The following is a 25583-nucleotide window of genomic DNA, read 5'->3' as shown; positions in this document are numbered from 1 at the left end:
GGGTCGTGTACATTGTGTTGCCGGCTGCTACTTGGTCCAAATTCGGGGTTTTTCCTTGCCTATTTCCGTTTTTCCTTTTCTTATGCTACACTTGACTGTGTATCTGGGTCGGTGCTTATTGGCTATACTGATGTTGGGTTCTTGGGTGTGCCTCTGTCCATGTTCAGTTCCCTCCTTTTGGACTACCCCAGTGTTCTGTTTTGGTACTGAGTTTCTTCACGTTTTCTTTGTATCTCACTGCAGGCTTCTGTGTTACACTGTCTGTGGGGGTTGTGGCCTTTCGGTCCACCGCTCCTGCCTTACTGGTTCCTTTTCTTGGGACGGGTAGCTGAGATTCCTGTCCTGGCTCTGGCTTTTTTGTTCCTTTTCCGGAATGTGTGTTTTTGTTTTCTTGCGGTTCACATCCTGCGCAGTTCTCCTTCTGGACACCTTCGGGACGTGTGCATCGTTCTTCCCTGCTGGAGCTGGTCGTGCTGCTCCTTTTGATTGCGGGGTCACTGTTTTTTGCTTCGCATTTCGCGCTTTCGTTCGTGGTGCTCGTTTTTCCTCGTTGGCCTGTGCCTGGGCCCTGGCTCCTTGGTGTTTGACCTTGTTGGTCCTTCAGGGTTCCTGGGGGAGGGGTTCCTCCCGGATGGGACGTTTTCTGGTTGCCTGGGTTGGTTCCTTTTTGGCTCGCTGGGATTGGGTTCCTTATTTCCCTGGCGGCTGTTCCTTTTGGTTTTGCCTGCCTTGGCGAGACCTGCTGCTTTACTCGGTTCCGGTCCTGTGGGTTTTACCGTGGTTCTGCCTCTTTTTGTGGATCGGTCCAGCTCTGTACAGGGCTGGTTCGTTCTTCCCCTTGAGTTTTCGCGTCTCGGTTTTTTGTCTCTAGTTTCTTATCACTTGTGTGGGCACTGGAGGCTTCGTTGTTGGTTTCCCACCTGCATGCTTCGTCTCGGGGGCGGTGTGTTTTTTTTTTGGCAGTCCTTCCGGTTTTCCTATCACTGCGAAGGGTCCTTCGGTCTCTGATAGGGTTGGCTCGTCTTCCCTTCGGGGTTGTTCCAGGACCATCGTTTGGGTCCATGTACTGTCGCCTCGTCGTGGGTGGTGCTGACGGAGCCGCTCCAGCTTGCGTTCAGTGTTGCTGTTCCTTCTGCTCCGTTCAGCTTGCTGTCTTGGGCGTTGTTTCGCCTCCGCCCTGCTCTTGTGTTTCCGGTGCCATCCTGGTTGTTGGCCCGGGTGGTCTATTTTCTTTCTTCTCCTAGTTTTGGTCCTTGGGTTGCTGCTTGGTTGGTCAGGCAGGGGGGGTGCTTCCTTTGTTGTTCGGTTGTGGTTTTTTGCTGTTCTCTGCGCGTCTTGGACTCTGGGGTTGTGGACACGTTTTGTTAACTGCGTTCCTTTTCTTCCCTCATTCCTGTTCTGGGGTTTGGGTCTTCTGGGTCGTTGTTTTGTTGTGGTCTGGGTTTTTTAGGTTAGGGCGCGTGGCGTCCGCGTCCCAGATCATTCCCTATTTTCCTTATCTGTGGTGAGGTAGCTCCTGGGAGCTGACGGGGCTCCCCCCAGAAAACCAGCGTTGAATGTAATGAAACACAATTTTCTGGGCGAGTCCCAGAGGCTTCCCGGCATCCCTCCCTCTCTCCGGTCGGCGGTGTTTTTCGCTTATTTTGACATATAGAGTAAGAACTGTCAGTTGGATTGCCGGCGCAGATAGTCTGGGACTCTCTCTCTCTTCCCCCTCCCGGGAAGGGGGGGGGGGGGTTTGCACAGACATGATGACATCATGCTAGTTTGATAATTTTGTTTGGGGAGTTCTGTCCACTTGTTCAGTTTTCGGTAGCAATATTTTCAACAGAATAGGGGTTTGTTTTGGGGCGCCTACCTTTCTGGGTGCCTATCCCGGTCGATGGCAGACATAGAATGCTTCCAACCACATGGGGGGTTTCTATAGGCCATCATTGCTCCTCGTGCCTCTCTGAGGGGGGGCCAGGTTCTGGCTCGTGGTCCCCGGTAGGCAAGAACTCCAAGCACTTTGAGTGATGCCAGAAAGTTTTACATATCCATTCAGCCTGGATAGCTCCGGGAAGCCTCCGGGACTCGCCCAGAAAATGGCATTTCATTACATTCAATGCTGGTTTTTTAATGGGTGGCATTGTGACCTACCCCAACTCGCCTCTTTTTTTTTCTTCTTTTTTTTTTTCCTGCATGGGCCCTAACCCTCTGGCTGGCCCACTAAGTGTTGCTTGTTTCTGTTTTACTTAGGCAGAGTATGAGTATTTATGACTTGTATGGTCACTTCAGTAAGATTTTGCCCCATGTGTTTAACAAGTTTTTCTGCTCTGTTGAATCTAAGTTGAAATCTTATTAGGTTTGTAACTGTGCACTGTGTTAGATAATGATCCAGTGGTCTGTAAGGGCATTTCTCCACAGTGCTGACATTTTCTCACATCTTCTGGAACCTGTAAGCCTATGTCCCATGCACACGAGTATCCAAGCCTGATGCGATGTAAGTGTACTTCTGTTGTTCTACTGTTCCCTTTCATCAAGGTGGTTCAACTCGCACTTGACGCTCGCATACCCGCATGTGTTACCTTGTAAAAGTTGGATGAGACTGACCCCAAGCATTTGACTGCCTACTTTGGAAAAAGACAGACAGACATTATATTTTATAGATATAGAATGACTTAAAGCTTTCTCCTGATAAGTACATTGTCTTGCTGAACAATTTTATGCAGAAATTTTGTATCTGTTTCTCCTACTTGGTGAGCAAAGTGGTCAGTGATGTTACATTTTTTATTTATGTTCTGGAATATGCCTTCAAACTTTAATATCTTCTATTATGTTTTAGTCTGTTCTCTGTTGCTTTTTTGGTCTTTACTTTGTGTCAAATATACTTTCTGTTGAATAGATAATGACTTTCATTTTAGTCACACCCATTCTCATTATGTAATGTACTGTATGTTCATTAGTTAGAGTAGAGAATCTAGACTTTCCACACTACTGTTCATTATATATATGTTTAATACAATTAACTTGTGTCTTTCTAGGGGTGTGATGGATGAATCTGGGGAACAGTTTGTGGCATACTTCTTGCCCACGGACGATACACTTAAGAAGAGGAAGCGCGACGTTGATGAAGGAGTCGAGTACATGGATGACGATGAGTATGATTACGTAATGGCTCGTGAGTACAACTGGAATGTAAAGAATAAAGCCTCCAAAGGCTATGAAGAGAACTACTTTGTGGTTATACGTAATGATGGCGTTTTCTACAATGAGTTAGAGACGAGGTGAGTGTCTTACAAATTTGTTTAAATTCAAATTTTAGAAAGCAAACACTGGAAGTACTTGATAGATGTAAATACAGTATTAGAATGTGGAAATGGTATTGTAATTGACACACTGATGTCTTGACTTGTCTGAGTGTACCTGATCATAAACATTCCGGGCATCATAAGGTCCTGCTTTGTCAGGCTTAAAATGTTTGACGTTTTCTCAGTTTTTGAGTTATACAGTAACTATAAATCTGGTGTCGGAATGTTGGCAATTTAATGTTCTTGACTATAGATGCACAACTAAATGGGTATTGATGATTTGATAATGAATGATGTTACTAAATATACAAATGTTTATGAAAATCTCAACATTCCTCATTTATGTTTCAACAAAAATAAAGAATATATGGAAATGTGCACATGTGATTGGTTTATATCGCTGTGACAAGAAATATATATAACTGTCATACATTTCGGGCAGATAATTTGCAAAGCACAGTGAAAATATTCACCAGGAGAGCTATTACTGTCTTGTGTGATGGGTGTTGTTGTTGTGTTGATTTAGGGGCGACGACGATCGTGGGATCGGGTGCGCCACGGCTGCCCGATACCGGGAAATAGCGGAGGGATGGGGTCCCTATAGTCTCTTCAGGATTGTGTGATGGGTGGTTGGTTGAGGTGATCTCTGGATGGCCCCCTGATTCTTTTGTTGGTCTCCTGATAACCTATTTGTACACTGCATGGCAAAAAAAAAAAAAAAAAATTGAGAAATTTGAGACGGATGATGCATTTTAGCATCATCGGAGTGTTAGTGCTAGCAGAGGTTAACTTTAACAGAGGTTAACAAAGGTTAACCTGGCACTTTTTACCCTTTAAAATGGTATAGTATTTTACATTAAAACTTATTTTTTTTCTTGAGAATATTGCAGTATGGTACTGGTATCATAAGATAGGTAATTACAAAATTTCCAAGGATGTACCTTCCACTTTCACTGTGTCAAATTTACCATATTATTCCTAGAGATATTAGGCCCATACCCCTAGTTTTGCATCTTTCTCTAATATTCTTATCATGTACTGAACACCCAAGGTGACATTAAATACACTGCACAATAAACGTGAATGTGTGAATAAATATTGTGCCCGAGATGTTTATAGACGCAAGTTTGATTCCATTGTACTGCTCTGATGTTTATTCGTCAAATCCATTTATTTTTGAACAGAGTGCGTTTAAGCAAACGTCGCCTCAAGCAAGGTCAGCAGCCTAATAACTCTCGATTGGTTGTCCGTCACCGGCCCCTTATTGCACAGGAGCACAAAAGTCAACGCTTCCGAGAAAAAATGCTCGAGCCTCCGGGTGAAGAGGAAGAGGAGGAGGAGGAAGAGGAGGAAGAAGAGGAAGAGGAGGAGATGGAGAATGAAAAAGGTACTGTTCATCTATGTATTAGAAATCAACAGTAGGAATATTTTATGGTTTTGTTTATTGTTCTTTGCAAAAGGTGTCTGATCAATATTTCATTATATTTATGTGAAAACTACAACACTTAGTTATGATCTAAGAGCTAAAGTTTCTTTTGTTATTGGTAAATTTAGTCGAATGGCAACTATTGTTTATTTTATTGCTTCTTTTATCTGTAAAAATACCTTTATTTGTTCTACTTAGTCTTATTGTAAGTCTTTCCTCATGTTGCAAGTCATTTCCTCATACAAGTCTCTTTATTTACAAGAGTATGTGTGCGTTGAATAATTTGATAGATCACGTAATTAACATGTGATCATCTTTGCACCATCACGCAGATGATGAGTCACAATAACGTGGCTTGAAGATATGAGAACTAAACCACACACTAGAAGATGAGGAAACGACGATGAATCGGTCCATCCTTGACCAATATCAATTGATAATAAATCAAGTGATTATCAAGTCAAGACAATCAACTTGATAATGGTCCAGGACGGACCGAAACATCGTCGTCTCATCTTCTGGTGTGTGGGTTAGTTCTGATAACATAACACAGGATAATATTTCAATTGATGATTGGTTTATCAGGTATACCCCATTACAATCATAGAGAGTAGTGAAAAGGCTATCAACATAATATTCAACGGTGTTGGACTCTGGGCTAATTGTCACCATATAGGTGAGAGTATAGATTGCAAGAAAGGTGTCAGCCACCAATGTGGCACACACAATCCCTATGTACAAGAGTTCTACCTGATAGGTGGAAAAAAGCTAACATAGTTCCAATCTACAAAAGTGGCAGCAGGGAAGACCCCCCTCAATTATAGACCTGTATCATTGATAAGTGTAATAGTCAAAATATTCGAAAAATAATTAAAACTAAATGGGTGGAACACCTGGAGAGAAACGATATAATATCAGCTAGACAGTACGCTTTCTAACTTCAGAATTGCTTTTAAATTCACAGATGGCGAAATACTAAAGGAATTGTTCACAACTTTTGTTAGGCAAAAGCTAGTCAGGCACAGGGCGCCTGACAGCTGGGTGGACAGCACTTCGGATTCGTAGTCCTGAGGTTCCGGGTTCGATCCCCGGTGGAGGCGGAGATAAATGGGCAAAATGTTTCTTTCACCCTAATGCTCCTGTTACCTAGCAGTAAATAGGTACCTGGGAGTTAGACAGCTGCTACAGGCTGCTTCCTGGTGATGTGTAACAAAAAGGAGGCCTGGTCAAGGATCGGGCCGCAGGGACGCTAAGCCTCGAAATCATCTTAAGATAACCTTAAGATAACCTGAGACTAATCATTAGCCAAACCCCTACACCAGCACACAACCTAGGCCAGCTACTTGATACATTTCTGATGCTATATGTCCCCAGCACTTAGAGCCTGAGCTGAGTTGCTGATTTCTAGGATATGATGGCCAACAAACCTGAGGGTATAATAGCCTTACTTGACTTGATTTGCCTAGTAATGGACAAAGGTTTACTGAGACCACTCGACACCAAAGTTGGATATTCCTGTGGCCGCCTTTAGAAGCCTTCTGGAGACATGCACAAAGATGTCCTCTTTCACCACCCCCTGGGGAGACATGTGCACTCCAGTTAACAGAGTTCAGGGTATATCTTTACATTAACTGAATACCAAGGCATGGTAGGATGCGAGGCCAGCAGAGCTACCATGTCTGATGGTTTGTAGTGAGGTGCTCTAATCCCCATCAAGTGAGTGGCTCACAGTAACCCTCCTTCACTATGGTATATATTAAATATAATTCCTCATTCACCAAATCCTTCACCATCAGTGGAATATTCCCCACAGTTCTACTTGACTTTCAAGCTTCACAAATCCACTTAGAACATGAAATTAATACTAACAATGAAGTCCAACAATACACAGAACCCACTGCCTAACCACTCCACCAACATAAGTGGATTCTAATTTACTACAGTTGCACTTCTACTCCACCAGGTGTTTGTATGGCACTGTATATTCTTGCACGCTCTTGTTTTCACGGGAAAACACATTGCAAACTCTTACACCTCTCACCTCATAACTCTGTGGATGACTACTGTGGTGACAGTCCTACCTGGTTTCCAGAGGCATTGCCTTGCTGCCACCACCACTGACAGCTAGCTTGCTCTCCCAGGTCTCGATAACAAATCCATTTCAAGTCTACAGACCTTATACTGTATACAAAAATCTGCACCCATGCTATAATGGTATATGAACATGAATCTCAAGCCATTTTACCCCTACCAAACCCACGAGGTAGCTTCTTGGTTCAAGCCAGCCACACATAGCGACCCTTGTCTTGAAGGACTTGTCTGGACTCAAGTACCCATTAATTTTGACATGTCACAATATTAATGACATAGGAATTTCCTGTCCACACATCTACACCCAGAGTCCTCGCTGACTCCACTCTCTCATACCCTCAGTCATACCCTATACACTCATTCAAGATCCCTTGTTATACCTTGTATAGTGAGTTTCTCAAATAACTTAGGAATATTGAATCATAATAGTTTATATCATAAAATTTGCCAGCATAGGGGAGCTAAGGATGCCTTTCTCGAATGCCTGCAGCTAAAGCATATCTTGTTAATTCTTGTGTTTATTGATATCTGTCTAGTACTTGATAAATTTCTTCATTATTTTTTAGGCAGTGCCAAAGGATCCGATGATGAAGGCAGTGAGAGATCTCGATCTCGCTCAAGATCAGGAAGTAAGGAACCTGCCCGCAGCAGGTCAGGTTCTCGTTCACGCAGCCGATCGGGCTCTCGCTCAAGGAGTCATTCTCGCAGTGGCTCACGGAGCAGGTCTCATAGTAGGTCCCGCAGCAAGACCCGTAGTAAATCCCGCAGTAAATCTCGAAGCAGGTCACGCAGTAGGTCCAGCAATAAGTCTCGTAGCAAGTCCCGCAATAAGTCTCGGAGCAAGTCCCGCAATAAGTCCCGCAGCAAGTCTAAATCAAGGTATGTAATCACTTCATAAACACTGGGCGTCAGAAACCATAGTCAGTCGGGATAAATCTTATCTTTAGCTGGAATTACAATTTTGTATTTATGATATACAGATGATATTTGAGTTCAGATAGATAAGCAATACCATCACCACCACCTCCCACTATAGTTAACCTACCACTTCCATCCATTTAAATTGCCTACCACTACACTACAGTCCATTTCCAATTCTATTCCACCACTGAATTGCTACCATCACCTACCATGAGATGAGTACCAGAGATATACACTATGAGGATCTGAGGTTTGATTCCTGATTGAGACAGAAATGGTTGAGCATGTTTCCTTTAATCTGATAACTCTGGTCACCAAGCAGTTAAGAGGTAGCATAGTTTACAGATGAAATCCATGGAATGTTCAGAAATGCCGGCAAAAACTTAGAAAGACAGGATGTGGTTGATTGACTTGAATAAGATGCCAATGACCCAGGATATGGTGTGATGAGTAAAGACGAGATTCTCCAGTCTATTACTGGTGAGGTCGACGTAGAGATGGAGGATGAAGAAGGCAGTGAAGAACCAACACCAATGACCACATAATATACTGTACTCATGACCTATCTTGACGGATTAATAAATTTTTCATCCAATTGTGCTCATCCAGAAGTTGGAAACATGTATCAGTACCTGAAGTGAACAAAAGAGCTGATCATACAACTGGCCAGTGAACACAGAAGGCAAGCTACACTTGATTCTTATATGGTACGAAAATCAAGCAAAGTGCTTTTAAGTAGTGAGGCATTACAGGCAAGCCAAGCGCCTTCAACAAGTGAGGCTTCCGCAGCTGGTAGTCAAATCTAACCTTGCCTAATGAACTGTACTGTAATTTTAAGTGTTAATTTTAGTGTTGTGTTAGTATAGGTTACATAAATTGTCAAGAATTTTTAACTTCAAGATGTGTGGCATCAATCAAGAAGACGAACAACAACAAGATAATTTGAGGTTTCTAGTTGAATATTTAATAATTATATGTGGCAAGGCAATTCAAATTATGTTGTTTGCAGTATAAAAATAGTTGGAAATGGTTAGTTTTGGACTCGTAGGTGAAAAAGTACTATTATCCGGAACACGTGATTATCCGGCTATATTCCCATATAGTCCGGATAATCAAGTGGAGACAGTATTGTTATTGTTTCTTCTCTCTGTGATCTGTCTCGGCACTGCTCGTTATCTTTGCATGCTCCTAATCCGGGATGCCTGCTTGGGCTACTTGTAGCCCAATTGGGTTGCCGTTTGGGTTCGTTGTCTTCATTGAATAAGCCGGCTATGTATGTTACTGCTTACTACTTTTTGGCTCCTGTACCCATGAGCTGGATTGTTTCTTCTCCTGGGCAAATCACTCGGGTCACAGTCTGTTGGCTACTTTTCTTTTCTTCCTCTGTGGGTAGTTAGCTCCGAGAAGCCGACGGGGCTTCCCCCAGAAAACCAGCGTTAAATGTAATGAAATGACATTTTCTGGGTGAGACCTGGAGGCTCCCCGGCATCCCTCCCTCCCTCCCTCTGGTTGGCGTTTTTTTCACGTGTTTTGACATCCAGCCTCAAAACTGGGGTGTGGATAGCTGGCGCGGGGGGTCTGGGGCTCCCCCTTTCCCCTCCCTGGGAGGGGGGGAAGCTGCTCAGACAGCAGCGCGGCGACATGTGACATCATACAGTGTACTAGTTTGCTCGTTTTTGTTTGGGGGAGTTCTATCCACTAGTTCGACTTTTGGTAGCAATTTTAACCAGAATAGGGGTTTGTTTTGGGATGCTTAGCTTTCTGGGTGCCTAACTTGGTCGATGGCAGACATAGAATGCTTCCAACCACACGGGGGTTTCTATAGGCCATTGCTCCCCTTGCCTCTCTGAGGGGGCCAGGTTCTGGCTCGTTGTCCCTGGTAGGCCCATAGAACTCCATACACATGACTGATGCCAAAGTCTGACATTAGCATATCAGCCTGGATAAGCTCCGGGGAGCCTCCGGGTCTCACCCAGAAAATGGCGTTTCATTACATTCAACTGTGTTTTTTTTTTAAATATTTGTCTAAAATCAATTTCTGAAAATATTTTGATGAAAGTTTCATGATGCTGAGGGCAGTAAGTTGGAGATTTGTTTTAACATTTTTAAGTAATTTTTACATAATTCAAATATTTTTTGCTTCCCTGCCTCTTTTGCTGAGCAGTTTAAGGGTTAAAGTAGTTCCTCTCACACAAGGGCAGTGTCCCTCCGACCAAGTGGAGACAAGTAGCTACCTTGGTGGGACTTTTAACCCTTAAATGGCACATAGCCATATACCATTTGACACCCACAGGTGCATACCAAAAAAAAAAAAAAAAAAAAATTATTTTTCTTCCTAACCTGTTAATTTGTGTTCACTGATCACAGGAAAAATAATTAAAAAATTCTAAGTGGCATATATTGCTGGCTATAGTGCGGGGAATTCTGGCAAAAAATAGGCGCTGACTGAGCGTGCGTCCCAGGCGGTCTGTTGATCGCCAGCTGTCAGGCCGGAGTTGCCACGAAGAGATAATTACCTAATTATTTCAATGTCTCTGATTGATTTTTCGTAGTTTTTTTGCTGTAATATTATTCAATAGTGTGTAGTGTGATATATTTATATAATAAAATGAGTGAATCATCGCTGTACTCAAAAATATGGTGTGCATATTGTTGATTCAATTATGTTCATCAAACAGTGAACAAATACTTTGTTGGTTATTACACTATATACACAGATTATATATAAGTATCTGCATGTTTTGTTCACCATAACTGTACATCTAAGCTTGTATGGTGAGTAAAGGCACAAAGACGTAGGACCTCACACAGTCAGCTGATGGCTGCCGCCCTCAAGGCCAGACGCACTAATATTTCTCCTACAACAATACTGTTTGTGGTGCTATTATGCTATATACACACATTATATATAAATATCTACCTGTTTTATTCACCATACTTGTACAAGTAAACTGGTGTGGTGCCCAAAGACCATCGTGGTCATCAGTAAACAACATGGTAAGTCCTGCAGACGATGCTCCTCCCTCACCAAAATGGCGGCTCCCAACCTACTCCTCTCGCTGTTTATACCCTCTATACACACGTTATATATAAGTATCTACATTTGTGTTCACCATAGCGAACCACTAAGCTGGTATGGTGAGTGCAGTCAATAAAAGGTGGCCACACACAGTCAGAAGATAACGCCACTACCCTCCCCTCCCACAGCGTTACTCCTCCCTCCATGGCGCACAGCGCTAAATATCACCACAATCCTGTTATTATCAGAACCCTGGTCAGTTTTATCACAGTCAGGGGTCTTCTGTAATAATATCATCGCTACATAATAGCATGAACAAGAATTTTATGGCATTTTTAGGCGATACTGTGGTCACAAGCTGAACAGCAGTGCTGTGAGTTCATGCTGTGTGCGTCAGGCTTGGTTGCTCACTCAATACTGAGGCCAATAACACCCGGGAGTTTGGCCCACGATTTAAAAAAAAAAAGGGCGTCTGTTTACAAGAGCCCTGATGAAGGTGTGGTGAACCCCGTGTATCCGCGGGCCGTTTAAATCTTGCATAGTACTCCAAAGCATCACATGATGCGATGAGCAATTTACTGCAAGTCGGTCAAAGCATCATATGATGCGATGCGCAATTGAAGGGTTAAACTTGGTACATATATTCCCTGAAATGTTTGTACATGATTCACTTAGGAAACGCACTCTTCAGTATTAATCTTTTAGCATTCTAGCATTATTGAAATGGGAATGGGTCTTAAGTATTATTGAAAATGTCCCATCCTTACACTGATAGGCAAGTACCCATCATCACACCTTGCCTCTCCCCCCCCACCCCATCACAACACCACCCTTAACCCAGTCCCAGTCTCAGGTACCCCACTGTCAGGGGCGCCTGACAGCTGGGTGGACAGCGCTTCAGATTCGTAGTCCTGAGGTCCCGGGTTCGATCCCTGGTGGAGGCAGAGCCAAATGGGCAAAGTGTTTCTTTCAACTTGATGCCCCCTGTTATCTAGCAGTAAATAGGTACCTGGGAGCTAGACAGCTGCTACAGGCTGCTTCCTGGGGGGGGTGTAACAAAAAGGAGGCCTGGTCGAGGACCAGGCCGTGGGGACACTAAGTCCCGAAATCATCTCGAGTTAACCTCAAGATAACCATGATAACCCACTATCATCATTACTTATCACTACTCCCACTGTACCACTTATTAATATTGTCCTTTTCTCATTTTACCAGGTCTCGTTCCCGCTCTGCATCTGGTTCCCGGGCTTCGCGGTCACGCTCTCGTTCACCCATCAAATCAAGATCTGCCTCTCGTTCTCGTTCTCCAATTAAATCAAGATCTGGTTCTCGTTCTCGTTCTCCAATTAAATCAAGATCTGGCTCTCGTTCTCCATCAAGGAGCAGATCCCGAAGTGGCTCCCCAGCTAGATCAGAAAGGTTCGACTTGAGTTGAATGTTGTTACATTTTTCATTAACTTTGACTACTGCACTTTACTTTCCTGTATCAAAGTTGTTTATCTATTAACCAAGTACTGTTCACCTTTACACAGCATAAGTGAATATGTTACCATTCTATAATGAGCCTCCTTTCCACAAGCACTTATAACCTAAGTGGTACTATAGTTCAAGCATGTCAAATATGCGGGCCGCATGTTTGCAAGCACACCTGTGGCTTGCATTCTTCTCCACACCATTCACCTTTGATGTTTCCAAGGCAGAAGAAAACCTGCAGATAGAACTATTAGAAATGCAGTCGGATTCTACACTCGGAGCCCTTATGACAACACAAATGTGATCCATATGGCCCTGGGGGGGGGGAACCCTCAGTTTGACATGTCTGGTGTATAATCTACCTGCTAGTCAGTCTTTTTGCTGTTTGTGCCTTCTGTGCATAGAATAAGTCACAATAACTTGGGTGAAACTAATATCCCAATGCATACATATGATATTAAATGAAAGTGAGAGTGTTTTGGTTCATCCAGGCTCTTAGTAAGTTACCCACTCTTGTGTGTGTGTGGGGGGGGGGGGAGGGGTTGGGATTATAAGTGCTTGTGGTGGGGATTTTTTGTTTACCTTCCATGTTATTTTATGTTTAGATTCCCAGTTATTTGTATTTACTACTATTCTTTCCATATTCATGTGCCACGTGTCCAAATCCTTTTAATAGTCTTATTTACTTCATGAGAGATTTTCTTCTTAATACTTTATGTATTTTCTATGTCTTCAAGCCTTCTGTGTGTGTGTGTGTATTGAGTTCAAATTCACTTCTCTTCTTGTACTCTCATTGTAGTTACTGGAAATCCTCATTAGAAACGATTTGGAATTTTAGAAAACTTTAAATAACACAACATGCTTCTCCCTTGGTAGATTTCCTTAATATTTACAAGTTTCTAAGTGGTCCCCCTTCAATAGCTTTCTGAGCTAAACATGTATCCAGCAAAGCTCATTGAGTTGCACCAGGTTTCTGAGACTTCTCTGCAAGGTATGGGGGGAGTGGTCACAGATTAACCCAAAGCCAAGTAAATAAAAACCAGAAAAGAAAAGCACAACAAACCCGCAACTGCTTGAAAATTAGATACCCAAAGATAAAGAAGCAAAATCTTGTTGTCAATGGGTAAACACCCTAGCCGTAACTCACCTGAGCATATACTGTAGTATGGGCAGATTATGTAACCTGAGGCTCCAGACACTCCCACTCCCTCACTCATGTGGGCATAGAATCGAAGGCACAGAATATCTAATGGGGCCCCATCTTCAGTTTCACGCTAAATCTTCCCTGATAAGTTCTAAAAAGTACAGAAAGGAATTAAAAAAAAAAATATGCATCATGAACTGCCTGAAGGTAATATTAACCACCGTGCTGCGCTGAGTTTATTGTGAAATTCCGCCGGTGCGCATGAAATAAAGTGTTCCAAAAAAATTCTTTTTTCTTCATAAAGTGATAAATTCCCTTCCCTGAACATGTCTATGTAAAAATAAATACCAAATTTCACTTACTTTGGCTGTGGGGATGTGGACAAGGTGCGCTGTGACGTCATCAGGGCCTGGTCGCCCGTGCGTGAATCTCCCAGACACGGTCGCGTGGGCCATTCAAGCACCGGGTGTTGCCACAAATATATTTTCAATTATTTGTTTTATGTATTTACAATGCGGTTTTATTTGTTTTTTATCGTATATGATGCATATTTGTGTCCTTTACAATATGTATACAGTAGAACGTTCATAATGGTCCATGAAACTGTGATACATGTGTCAGTAATGTGTCCACAATAAATGTTTATTGTCGCAATATTACCTGTTAAAAATTCACTGAAATTACAATATGTACAGTTTCACACACTATTTATACAGTAACACACTGTATTACGCACTCAGTACTTCGGAAGTGAGTAACAATCAACGAAGCAGTCCATGGTACACAGCGTGACTTCGCTCTCAGTGCACCAGGTACAGATAAATTTTCGCTTCCTGTTTCTTCATTCTGTGTGCTTGCAAATAACGCACTCACGTACACCCTTGGCTTTAGCACTTGTAGGTTGTATGTAGCCAAGCTTGTAAATGATAAGGTAGTATTGAAAAGATTATAGGAAAAGATCAATTTGTAAGGTAGTCTTGAAAAGATCGCTTTGTATGGTCCCACACAGGAAGAGATTCAGCTTGCCTCAAAGAGTATCCGTCAGTCAGAAAGAGATTCAGCTAGCCTCAAAGAGTGTGTCAGTCAGTCAGGAAGAGATTCAGGTATTCTTGAAAATATCTATGGGAAACACCACTATGGAAGCTGCTAACACTGTTCATCTATGCTACTTGTATCAGATACATCATCACTGAATGCAGAAACGATTTATCTATGTATCATCTAAATAAATTGGAGATAGCATAGGATTGCAAGGGTGATGCTCAGAGCTACAACTGGATACGCTCGCTGTATCGTCCTCATAGGTGCTGTGTCACTTGCATCTGACCTTTGTGTTAGGTCCTTATTGCGCCTAACTTCACCAATATTATGACCCTTATGTTCTTCAAACAATAAGGTTTGAATTTCACCGACAGAGCATTATCTTTCAACACCGCGTCAGACAGGCGTTTGGGAGCCAGAGGTGCATGTGCTCCCCTATAGTTGCTCCTTCAGTACTAACTCAGTCAGCAGCCCTAGGGCATTCTGGGAATTTTTTCCAAGATGGCTGCCTCTCACTGGAGGTCCTAAGAGTACATTTCGTACACAACCAACCTCGTACACATTTAGAATTGGCACCGAAAAATCAAAAAGAGTTTTCTTAGTTGGCGCAGTTTCCCGCCGACCGAGAATACTCGGTTGGCGCAGTGAAGTGGTTAAACAATAGAGAAGCTATATAAAAAATTTCCACCTTCAGTAAATCATCGTTCCAACAGTTCTGGTCAGGAGGCTCAAACCCATGAGTTATCAAGCTGTAATAGGATTTTGTTTGTTTATATGCATTTCATTCATTCTAGTTTGACTATAGTAACTTGTATATATGTGTGCAAGTATATATATCTTGGATATGTGAGCAATTAAATTGGTCCCTAATTGTAATACCACTCTGCTGTACTTACTGTAGGAGGCAAGTTAATGTTATATACTCTCTTCTTGATATATAGTGATGACCTGCTAATTTCTCTCAATAGATCCGCTAAGTCAGGAGCTTCCAGCAGATCGGCAAAATCGGCACGATCAAGTCGCAGGAGCAGAAGCGGCTCTCCAGCTGTCAATGGTTCCGTGGGCCAGTCTGGATCCCCTGCACATAGCAAGGCTTCAGGCGATGCTTCTGGATCTGATTCAGGATCTGACTCGGATTCTTCTGGCTCAGGTTCTGGCTCTGATTCAGATTAGCTTTTTGTGTACAGAATACTATTATGTATGAACAGAGTACAGTACAGTATATAAATATAATGTACTATACATGTTTATCAACAGTACTGTGCTGGTACTGATATATACTGAATACAGTACAGTACTGTATTACAAGTAAGTCTGGGATGTTTTTTAAATTTTTGCTGTATATCTGCTGTATGGATATGATTATCCAGTAATAATTATTTGACGACACTACGGATGGCAAATTGAAAGTGACCGGTGAGCCCAAGTGACCAGTGAGCCCACATTCTGTGTCATGTATTATTTTTTATTTTTTTATCATTTGCAAGGTTATGTATTCATACAGTATTATGCTAATTTATGAATCAAGGGTTTCATAAAGTTTTAGAGAACAGATGTACTGTAACCCAGTCACAAGTTGAGTCTGGCCTCAGGACTCCCAGAACCCTCTCCAGGTATGCTCATGTGAAAGGAAGTGATGACATTTTGGTCCATCATGAACTCATAGCAAGTTACATCTGAGAAATACAGGGAGAGTCTTGCCATTACAAGACAAAAGAAGTGGTAAGGTTTAAGTTGAAAAAATAAAGCATGAAATCCATGCTGAAGGAGAGACTTAACCAATAAGAAATGAACAGTAAACAAATCTTTCTTCAACCTGTATTTCTTGGTTTTGATTTGATATGGATCGAGGATAGATTGAAATATTGTTGCTTTCCCATTATTTCATGTGTGGGTTGGGTTATTTGTTTTTAATCAAGTTACTGCCTGCATCTACTCAATAAAACATCTAAATTATTAGAACCGCTTAAAATTTTTGTATCAGTATTCCCTAGAGAGTAAGTGAGAGAAAAATACACAATAAAGAGATACTTAATAATTTACACTTGGAAAATGTTAGAGGGACTGGTTCCAAATCTGCACGCAGAAATAACTCTGCATGAGACCAAACAGTATGGCAGAAAGTGCAAAAAACCAGTGTTGAATGTAATGAAACGCCATTTTCTGGGTGAGTCCTGGAGGCTCCCCGGAGCTATTCAGGCTGAATGGGTTACCTTGAGGTTACCTTGAGGTGCTTCTGGGGCTTAGCGTCCCCGCGGCCCGGTCGTCGACCAGGCCTCCTGGTTGCTGGACTGATCAACCAGGCTGTTAGACGCGGCTGCTCGCAGCCTGACGTATGAGTCACAGCCTGGTTGATCAGGTATCCTATAATATGTATATGTATGTATAACTATGTATGTGTATATATGTATGGTATGTATAACTTTCAGGCATCAGTCAATGTGCGTGGAGTTCTTGCCTACTGGGACCACGAGCCAGAACCTGGCCTTCCCTCAGAGATGCACGAGGAGCAATGGCCCTATAGAAACCTCCCCCTGTGGTTGGGAGCATTCTATGTCTGCCATCGACCGGGTCTGACACCCAGAAACGTAGGCGTCCCAAAACAAACCCCTATTCCGGTGAAACTATTGTTACCAAAAGCTAAACGAGTGGACAGAACTCCCCAAATGAAAATTAGACAACTAGTATATCTTAACATGCTAAGGAAACCCCAGGCAGGGTACTGCGAACCCGGCGTCCAAGTCTACCAAACGAACTTCTAAAAGCTGAACCCCCAGGATATGTCCACTCATGGGGCCTAGCGGGGAACACCACCAACACACACAATAAAACACACACCGACCCCCAACAACAGAGAGGGGGAAAACAAGGCAGATCTCCCCACCAGGCAGAAACAGACAAAAACAAAAGAAAACCCTGCAAGAGGACAACGTACCCAGGCGGAACAGAGCCGGCCGCTATAATAGGTGATAACTAGCTGTGCAGTTCCCCACGCAACCCGTTCTCGCACTTTCATATAGTCAATATTGACTTATTAAATACGTGCATATATGACATACTAATTTATTGTGAATATTTTAGTTTACCTTGAAAAGCTTCATAGAAAACACCGACCTTACCTAATCTTCTTAGTATGTTAAGATAAGCATCTTATTGCTTCGTAATTACAATTATTACTTAACCTATACCTATAATAGGTATAGGTTAAATTACAATTATTACTTAACCTATACCTATAATAGGTAAAGTAATAATTGTAATTACGAAGCAATAAGATGCTTATCTTAACATACTAAGAAGATTAGGTAAGGTTGGTGTTTTCTATGAAGCTTTTCAAGGTAAACTAAAATATTCACAATAAATTAGAATGTTACATATGCACTTATTTAATAAGTCAATATTGACTTAAAGAAAGTGCGAGAATGGGTTGCCCCGCGCCCCTACCAGTGACGAAAACTACCCCCTACCCAGAGACAAACAAGGGCTACAAAACCCCAGCTGACCCCAAGGCGGCCAAGTACCAAGCAGTAAAAGACACAGCGCAGGTAGATCCCAAGGTGACTTGGGGCCTCCTTCTACAAGTCCCAAGGGCAGTACTTACAGGGCACCTAGGAAAGGAAACCCTAGGCACATGCACCCCAAGTACCGTGGAATATTTCTCCTGGCTCACACACCACCTGTAGAGACAGCCCACACCACAAGGCACAGAGCTGAGACAAAACAGTAGCCAGAGGCACACAACCTCTCCAGAATCACATCAGCCAAGAACTGATAGTTTGATTGCTGGAGCGGGGGTCTGGGGCATTCCCTTCACCCTCCCGGGGAGGGGGGGGGGAATGCGCAGACAGCAGCACGGCAACGTGATGACGTCATGCTAGTGTGCTAATTTTTGTTTGGGGAGTTCTGTCCACTCGTTCGGCTTTCGGTAGCAATAGTTACCCCAAAATAGGGGTTTGTTTTGGGACGCCTACCTTCTTGGAGTGTCAGACCCAGTTGATGGCAGACATAGAATGCTCCCAACCACATATGGGGGTTTCTATAGGTCATTGCTCCCTTGCGCCTCTCTGAGGGACGCCAGCTTCTGGTTCGTGGTCCCCGGTAGGCAAGAACTCCATGCACATTGATTGATGCCAGAAAGTTATACATATCCATTCAGCCCGGATAGCTCCAGGAAGCCGACGGGGGTTCCCCCTAGAATAGCCCCTTTGAAGCAGAGGTGCAATACACTAAAAGACAATTGTATCAATATGAAGGGCCCAAGACTGTTCAGCACTCTCTCATGACCAACTTCTCATGGTGTTCGAGAGAAGTTGATAGATACCTGCAAAGGATACCAGGTCAACCAAACTCTGATTCACACGGAAGAGTGTGAGAGCAGGTACGTTTACACAAGCTGGTGTGTTGGTGCTGCCTGCAGTGTGGTGCATGGCATGGAACTAGATAAGATACGATATTTATTCAGTTAAAGTTACATATATAGAATATGAGTTAGTCATAATGTCGAATTAATAGATAGAGCTAGTTCATACAATGCCTCAAGCCACTAATACGCACAACATTTCGGGCATTGTGTGGGGGAAAAAACGTTGACTAAAACTTAATACTAATTGAAATCAAAAGCATAAATTTAATTGTTAATGGGGAAAAAAGAAAAAGACAATGATAATAATTACATGATGGATAGAACAGCAGAAAATGCAACAGAACAGCAGAAGGAATTTTAACTAAATAAACACAAGATTGCAATTTTCTTTAAGTTTATACGTGACAGATATCAGCAGTTAAACAAATTGGTCAATAATCAATAATGTTAGAAAATAGCAAGACATGGGTTGATATTTATTTAGGAGATAAGGTAGGTTACATGGAGTTTATTAGGTAGTACTTAGTTTTTCCCTTAAACTGATTGGGAGAGGTACAGCCTTTGATGTGATTGGAAGGTCATTCCACATTCTGGGTCCCTTGATTTGCAGATCATATCTAGTTTGGTTAAGGCGCACTCTTGGAATATCAAATAGGTATTTGTTTCTGGTGTGATGCCCATGGGTTCTGTTACAACCTTCTAGGAAGCATTTAAGGCCAGGATTGGCATTACAGTTCAGAATTTTATATACAGTATAGTGTACCCCTTGAGAGGATGTGCAGTGATTTATTTCATGTTAATCACGGTTTACAGGAGTAGTAATACAGTTAATTTTTGGGGCATATTAAAAGTGGACATTGGTTAAAACTGAAGGATTTTTGTATAAGAAGTTGCATCTTTTAGTTCATAAAGGAGTTTGAAATGTAATTTTTCTACTAAACTTTTCTAATGTTAATAAAACATGACTGCTAATGCCAGTAAAAGATGAAAGGGTCATAGAGGGGTAAAAAGATCTTCAATGATACCCAACTTTGCTCACTGTAGCCCCTTGCATGTTAGCATAAGGGGTAACTAACGTCCAGAGTTACCCCATTAGCTAGGTGGTGGGGCCCTAAAAACCCAGATTTCATACTGTAGGGTGAAAAGCAGGCACCAAAACCATGTCACTATTTCAGCCTTTACTTAGACTAAGATTATTCCATAAATAAATGCGTTTCCATTTATTTCTTCTTTGCAAGACACTTTTATCCAGTCATGTTTTAAATTTCTAGTCCTGTGTTTACATGCACAAAGAGTTTGGTGCATGTAATGCACATTTGGTTTTTTCTAGGGGGGGGACCCCTTGTGGCTCCCTGAAGCTCCTGTGCTGATATAGTTCCAAACTACTAGGTGCCATCAGTCGTGGAGTTCTTTTAGGCCTACCGGGGACCATGAGCCAAAACCTGGCTCCTTCTAATGAGGCAGGGAGAGCAGTGGCACTATGATAAAATTGTCAGTGAATTTTAATCATGTCCCCCACCTCCGGGGAAGCACCCACAAAGTCGCCAAAACAAAACAGACCACTGCTGGTTATAAAAATATTATTATGACCTCAAAATCACAAAAAAAAAACACTCCCAAAATGTAAACAAATGATTGAAAAGTCATGAAACTAGCACTAGCTCGTTCACCCCCACCTCCTCCTCGTTTGGGGGGGAGGAGGGAGGCCGAAAGGGTCCTGGCAGCCAGCTACAGTACTGTATCTTGTTATTGTTTCTCCTCCTTGTTGGCCTTGTGTGGCCTTGGGTCGTGTGTTGTGGCCCGTGTTATCTTATTTGTTGTGATACTTTTGGTGCTCCCTCCTTCCTGGTAGGATCTGTTTTTTTGTGTGGGTAGGTAGCTTCAGGGAGCCACAAGGGGCTCCTTATTCAGGGTTGAATACCCTGCAAACCAGTGTTGAATGTAATGAGATGTTAATTTCTGGGCAAGCTCCAGTGGGTCCCACGCTTACTTTCCCATGGAGTTGGGGAACAGTTTTTCCCATCATAGAACTGAGGGTGGAGTAGTCAGCTTACCCGGTCTGCCTCCCTCCTCTTCCCATACAAGGGGGGTGGGTGAATGAGCTAGCATTATTTTCATGAATTTTTTATTGTTTATTTACATTTTGGGAGAGTTATTTTAGTTATTTTGAGGTCTTAATATTTGTTATAACCAACAGTGTTCTGTTGTGTTTTGCTGACTTTGTAGGTGCTTCCCGAGTGGTGGCATACATGATTAAAATTCATTGACAGTTTTATCATAGTGCTATTGCTCTCTCTGCCTCGTTAGAGGGAGCCAGGTTCTGGCTTATGGTCCTTGGTAGGCCTAAAGAACTCCACAACTGATGGCATCTAGTAGTTTGGCATTATATCAGCACTGTAGCTTCAGGGATCATACATCAATGGTTTTATGTACGTTATTATTTCTCAATTTTCTCATTCGTAGAATTTTCCCTTTTGTAAATATTTTTTTTTCTTTAACAGATCTTTAACATAAGTTATTTATCTATCATTTAAAACTCTTTAGAAGCTTAATGAAATTCTATTCTTTTTATATAATCTCCAACACTTGGGTCACTTTAATATGTTATCTTGATTGGTCTCTTGAATATTGTTCTTTAAAATATGTTAATCACCTAGTTTGTGTACAATCATGCCTTGAAGGGTTCCTCAAGGTACTCTATATAAATTGGACAAAAATATAGTGGAACCTCGAGTGACGAGCGGCTCCAGTTACGAGCATTTCGAGTAACGAGCAAGCCACTCGCAGAAAATATGTCTCGACTGACGAGCTTTCCTTCTATTAACGAGTGTTCCTGCTGGTTCTCAGACACTTCCAACGACAGTTTTGTTGTTGTTTCACAAGACGAGTTTTCCACATGACGAGCTTGCTGCCAGAACGGATTAAACTCGTTAATCGACAAAGTTCAACCTACAATGGTGTACATTTACAGTCTCCGTGGTGTAGTGGTAAGACACTCGCCTGGCGTTCCGCGAGCGCTATGTCATGGGTTCGTATCCTGGCCGGGGAGGATTTACTGGGCGCAAATCCTTAACTGTAGCCTCTGTTTAACGCAACAGTAAAATGTGTATTTGGATGAAAAAACGATTCTTCGCAGCAGGGGATCGTATTCCAGGGACCATAGGATTAAGGACTTGCCCGAAACGCTACGCGTACTAGTTGTACTGTACTGGCTGTACAAGAATGTAACAACTCTTGTATATATCTCAAAAAAAAAAAAAAAAAAAAAAAAAAAAAAAAAAAAAAAAAAAAATGGTGCCAGACGTACGACTGATTAATATCATGCAAGCTCCTGGTTAGTTTTAAGAGATGTTGTGAACAAATTTAGTAAATTAGCCAGAAAGTTACATCATATATTGAGACTTGCATCTCAGTGGCTAATACCAAGCTGTTGAGTTTTAAGTCTCGTTCCAACTATATACTCTGACCTTGATAAAAGTACTCGGGAGAGTGCAAAAGACTTGGTGTAAATCTTTACATAAAATACACAAATACGTAAGTGTGGGTTTTTTTCCAATGTTAATATGGTTAAAAGTGATTAATTAATACATCGTAAGAAAGTGCCAGGCTGTGAGAGAATGGTCTCTCTCAAGATTTTTCCACAGCCGACTTGAACGGCTTATTGCAGTGCACAAGGCCCATCTCTTTTTACCCCTGGATAGAAAACTGTCATGTTGGGTGTCCTTAGAATGCCCACATACCCAGGAATACATGGATCATGCGGAGGCTGCCATATGCCAAAGGAGAAGTTAGATAAGAAGAATTAAGTATTTATGCAGTAGCAACGAGTCAGGAAGTACACAGGTTGGAAAAGGGGACGCCAGCGAGGCGGGAAGAGATAAGCATGACCTTTGGGGTCGACCTCATCCATCGTGATGGGGAACCGTGACATGGTCATGACGTCACTCCTCTACCCATCATGTAAGGGACAATATCATTGGATACTGTACTTATGCTGCAACGTCATTGGTTAGTTTGTAGGCCTGGTGGTTGTGCCCAAGAAAGCTCTTGCACTGGCATTCTTGTGAGGATGCCGGTGTACGTGGTTGGCATGTCGTTCTATCAGCCAATAGACAGAACACACCGTTCGTTCCTTATCGTCAAGTTATTCTCTGCATCTCTTTCAATATACCAGCGCTCGCGACTGACTATATTGTTTAGAAGCCTTTGAGAGTGACAAAAGTCTGTGAATCACCAGAACGAAACAGACTGGTATCAGGTAACATCTGGTGGCAAAGTGAGATCAAGATCATCTGTGAGTGACTCGGTGACCTAAGCAAAGTGCCACCGCATAAGTATGCTACTGTGTGTGATTTTATACACAGGCACCTGCATGGTGTAATATAGCTTAGCCACCGCCACTCAACGTCCTGGGCGCAATTGTAGCCGCCACCCATCCCACACTCACTGTACTACATGATGTCACTGCCTGCCCACCCCTTAACACGCACGCCAGTGCGATTTTGGGGCATCTGTGTCTTTTACCTGCAGGTGTCAATATAAGATAGCAGATGTGGTCAGTGTAAAAACACAGCATGCCTACTGGGAGTACCCTGCTGTGTTGGAAATGTCCGTCATTCTATGGTACTCTCACTTGCACAAGCGAGACCAGCTATCAGGCCACCTACAAGGATGCTTGTATGAATGATTGTGAGTGAATGGTGAGGGGCTAGCCTACCTGTAAGTACAAGATCTTGTTTTCTTATTAAAGTGTTTGTGTTGATCCAAGTCATCAACCAGAGTTCTCGCCTTCCCAGCACCCAAAACAGTATACAGTAGATGGAAACAAAGACACCCAACAGTGTATACGTGTATATCTGTGTGGTATCATAACATTACACTTATCAGTGAATGTGAGCTTCACATATACCATGCATGTTGACACTGGCTTTCTGTCTCTCCAGGACCGCCATGATCGCTACTGTCTTCACTATCTTGCGTGGTCCAACATCCTTCCTCTCGCCTCTGTCGTGCTTTAACTTTTACCCCTCCTGCGATTCCTGTTCCTCTTCACCACCTCCCTCTTTCTGTCCGGTTATCTCGTTTACAGGATTCTCTTTCCGTTCGTATTTCTAATGTTTCTCCTCGTGTTGTTCCTTCTTTGCCCCCGTGGAGAGTCCCCCTTCCGCAGTTTTGTACATCCTTGACTCGCATCACTAAAGCTTTTACCCCTCCCATGGTTCTAAAACGCCTTTTCCTTGAGCACTTTTCTTCTCACTCCCACTCCGTTTCTGTCTTCACCGATGGGTCTAAGTCTGTGGATGGTGTTGACTACTCAGTTGTTTTTCCTGATCGCACTTATGTGTGTCGCTTACCTCCTGAGACTAGCATCTTCACAGCGCATCTTTATGCTATTCTCTAAGCTCTTCGTCTCCTGCTTTCTCGTTGTCAGTCTTCCTTTGTAGTTGTTGTTGACTCTTGTAGTGCCCTCATGGCTCTCGGGTCCTTTAATCCGGTTCATCCAGTAGTTGTCGAGATCCAGCATTGGCTGTTTCTTGTTCACAGTAAATTTAAGTTGGTTGAGTTTTGTTGGGTTCCCAGCCATATTGGTGTGTCTTTAAATGAGCGTGCGGATGCTGCCGCCATGGAAGCTGTCCGCTCTTGTCCCATCTCTCGTAAAGGTATTCCATATTCCAACTTTTATCCGGTTATCCATTCCTCCATCCTTACCTGTTGGCAGGCTTCTTGGTCGTCTGTTACCAGTAACAAACTACATACTCTTAAATGTTGTGTTTCCTCGTGGTTGTCCTCCTACCACCATAACCGGTGATGGGAAACGGCTCTGGCGAGGTTGCGTATTGGCCATACTCGCTTAACCCATGGTCACTTGATGGAGCACTGCCCTGCTCCTTATTGTCCTAATTGCATTGTCCCTCTTACGGTCGTGCATGTCCTTCTTGAATGTCCTGACTTCCAGGACGAGCGTGTCTTTTGCTTTCCGACCGCGGTCACCTGTCCCTCAATAGAATTCTTGGTGACTGATACTTTTGATATTGTTCGCTTTATGCGTTTTTGTTCTTGTATTGGCATCCTTGGTGATATTTAGCACCCTCCGATTATTCCGCACATTTGATGGTGCTACATAGCCTTCCCGGTTTGGTGCCTTCTTTTGATAATTACTTACTTCACATACACCGCACATTGTTATTGTGCACTGTACCATAATTATTGTGCAGGAGTACTGCCTGTCCCATTGTTGATTTATTGTGCATGATCATTGCCAGAGTATCCTGTTTGGAACTCCTGTGACCCTTTGCACACCAGCACTGTTTGGTATGCCGTGTTAGTGATTGGCTGTCAATCATGTAAAGTTAGGTTTGTCCACGAGTAGTTCAGAATCTATTAGCTATAGTCTCTCGCCAATGAGATAATAGCCTTGTCGATGCCAATCTAGAGTAAATCGAGCACCCATTATATTAGTGGTCAAGAGTAAATAAACTAAAATTAAGCATTATGCAGTGTTTCCATTGAACCACTTCTGAATACTGTCATTACTCGTACTTGAGCCTTCAGCCCCAGGTGTCTTCAATACAGAGTTGCCTATTAATCACTAAACTATAAATGTGATGAGGACCCTAAGAGTCCCTTAAATTGCTTCAATTGCATTGAGGAGATTCCCACGATGAATGTGATCAGGACCCTGTGAAGCAAGTCTGAGTGGAAACTATCCAGGACTTACTCGATCATGCTCCCAGGCCCTGTACACTTGGTCTCGTATTTGCTGGATTTCAACGGCTATGTGAAGCGTTTGCCAAATGCTCATTGGTGACGTTGCA

General features: G+C 42.7%; 1 protein-coding gene across 3 annotated transcripts in view; it reads left to right on the top strand.

Moving 5' to 3' along the window:
• Positions 1 to 16377, top strand: part of LOC123757461 (RNA polymerase II-associated factor 1 homolog) — a 38591-nt gene extending 22214 nt beyond the window's left edge. For all 3 annotated transcript variants that reach the window (XM_045741099.2, XM_069327265.1, XM_069327264.1), the window contains 5 exons: positions 3024 to 3266; positions 4475 to 4677; positions 7374 to 7686; positions 11963 to 12166; positions 15374 to 16377. In XM_045741099.2, coding sequence (XP_045597055.2) covers positions 3024 to 3266; positions 4475 to 4677; positions 7374 to 7686; positions 11963 to 12166; positions 15374 to 15578 — 1168 coding nt within the window. In that variant the 3' untranslated portion in view covers positions 15579 to 16377. The remainder of the gene's footprint in view (positions 1 to 3023; positions 3267 to 4474; positions 4678 to 7373; positions 7687 to 11962; positions 12167 to 15373) is intronic.
• The last annotated feature ends 9206 nt before the right edge of the window (positions 16378 to 25583 follow it).

This window comes from Procambarus clarkii, chromosome 19 (assembly GCF_040958095.1).
Source record: "Procambarus clarkii isolate CNS0578487 chromosome 19, FALCON_Pclarkii_2.0, whole genome shotgun sequence".
Taxonomy (NCBI): domain Eukaryota; kingdom Metazoa; phylum Arthropoda; class Malacostraca; order Decapoda; family Cambaridae; genus Procambarus; species Procambarus clarkii.
Note: the sequence above shows the minus strand (reverse complement) of the source record. Positions and strands in the feature narration are given on the sequence as shown.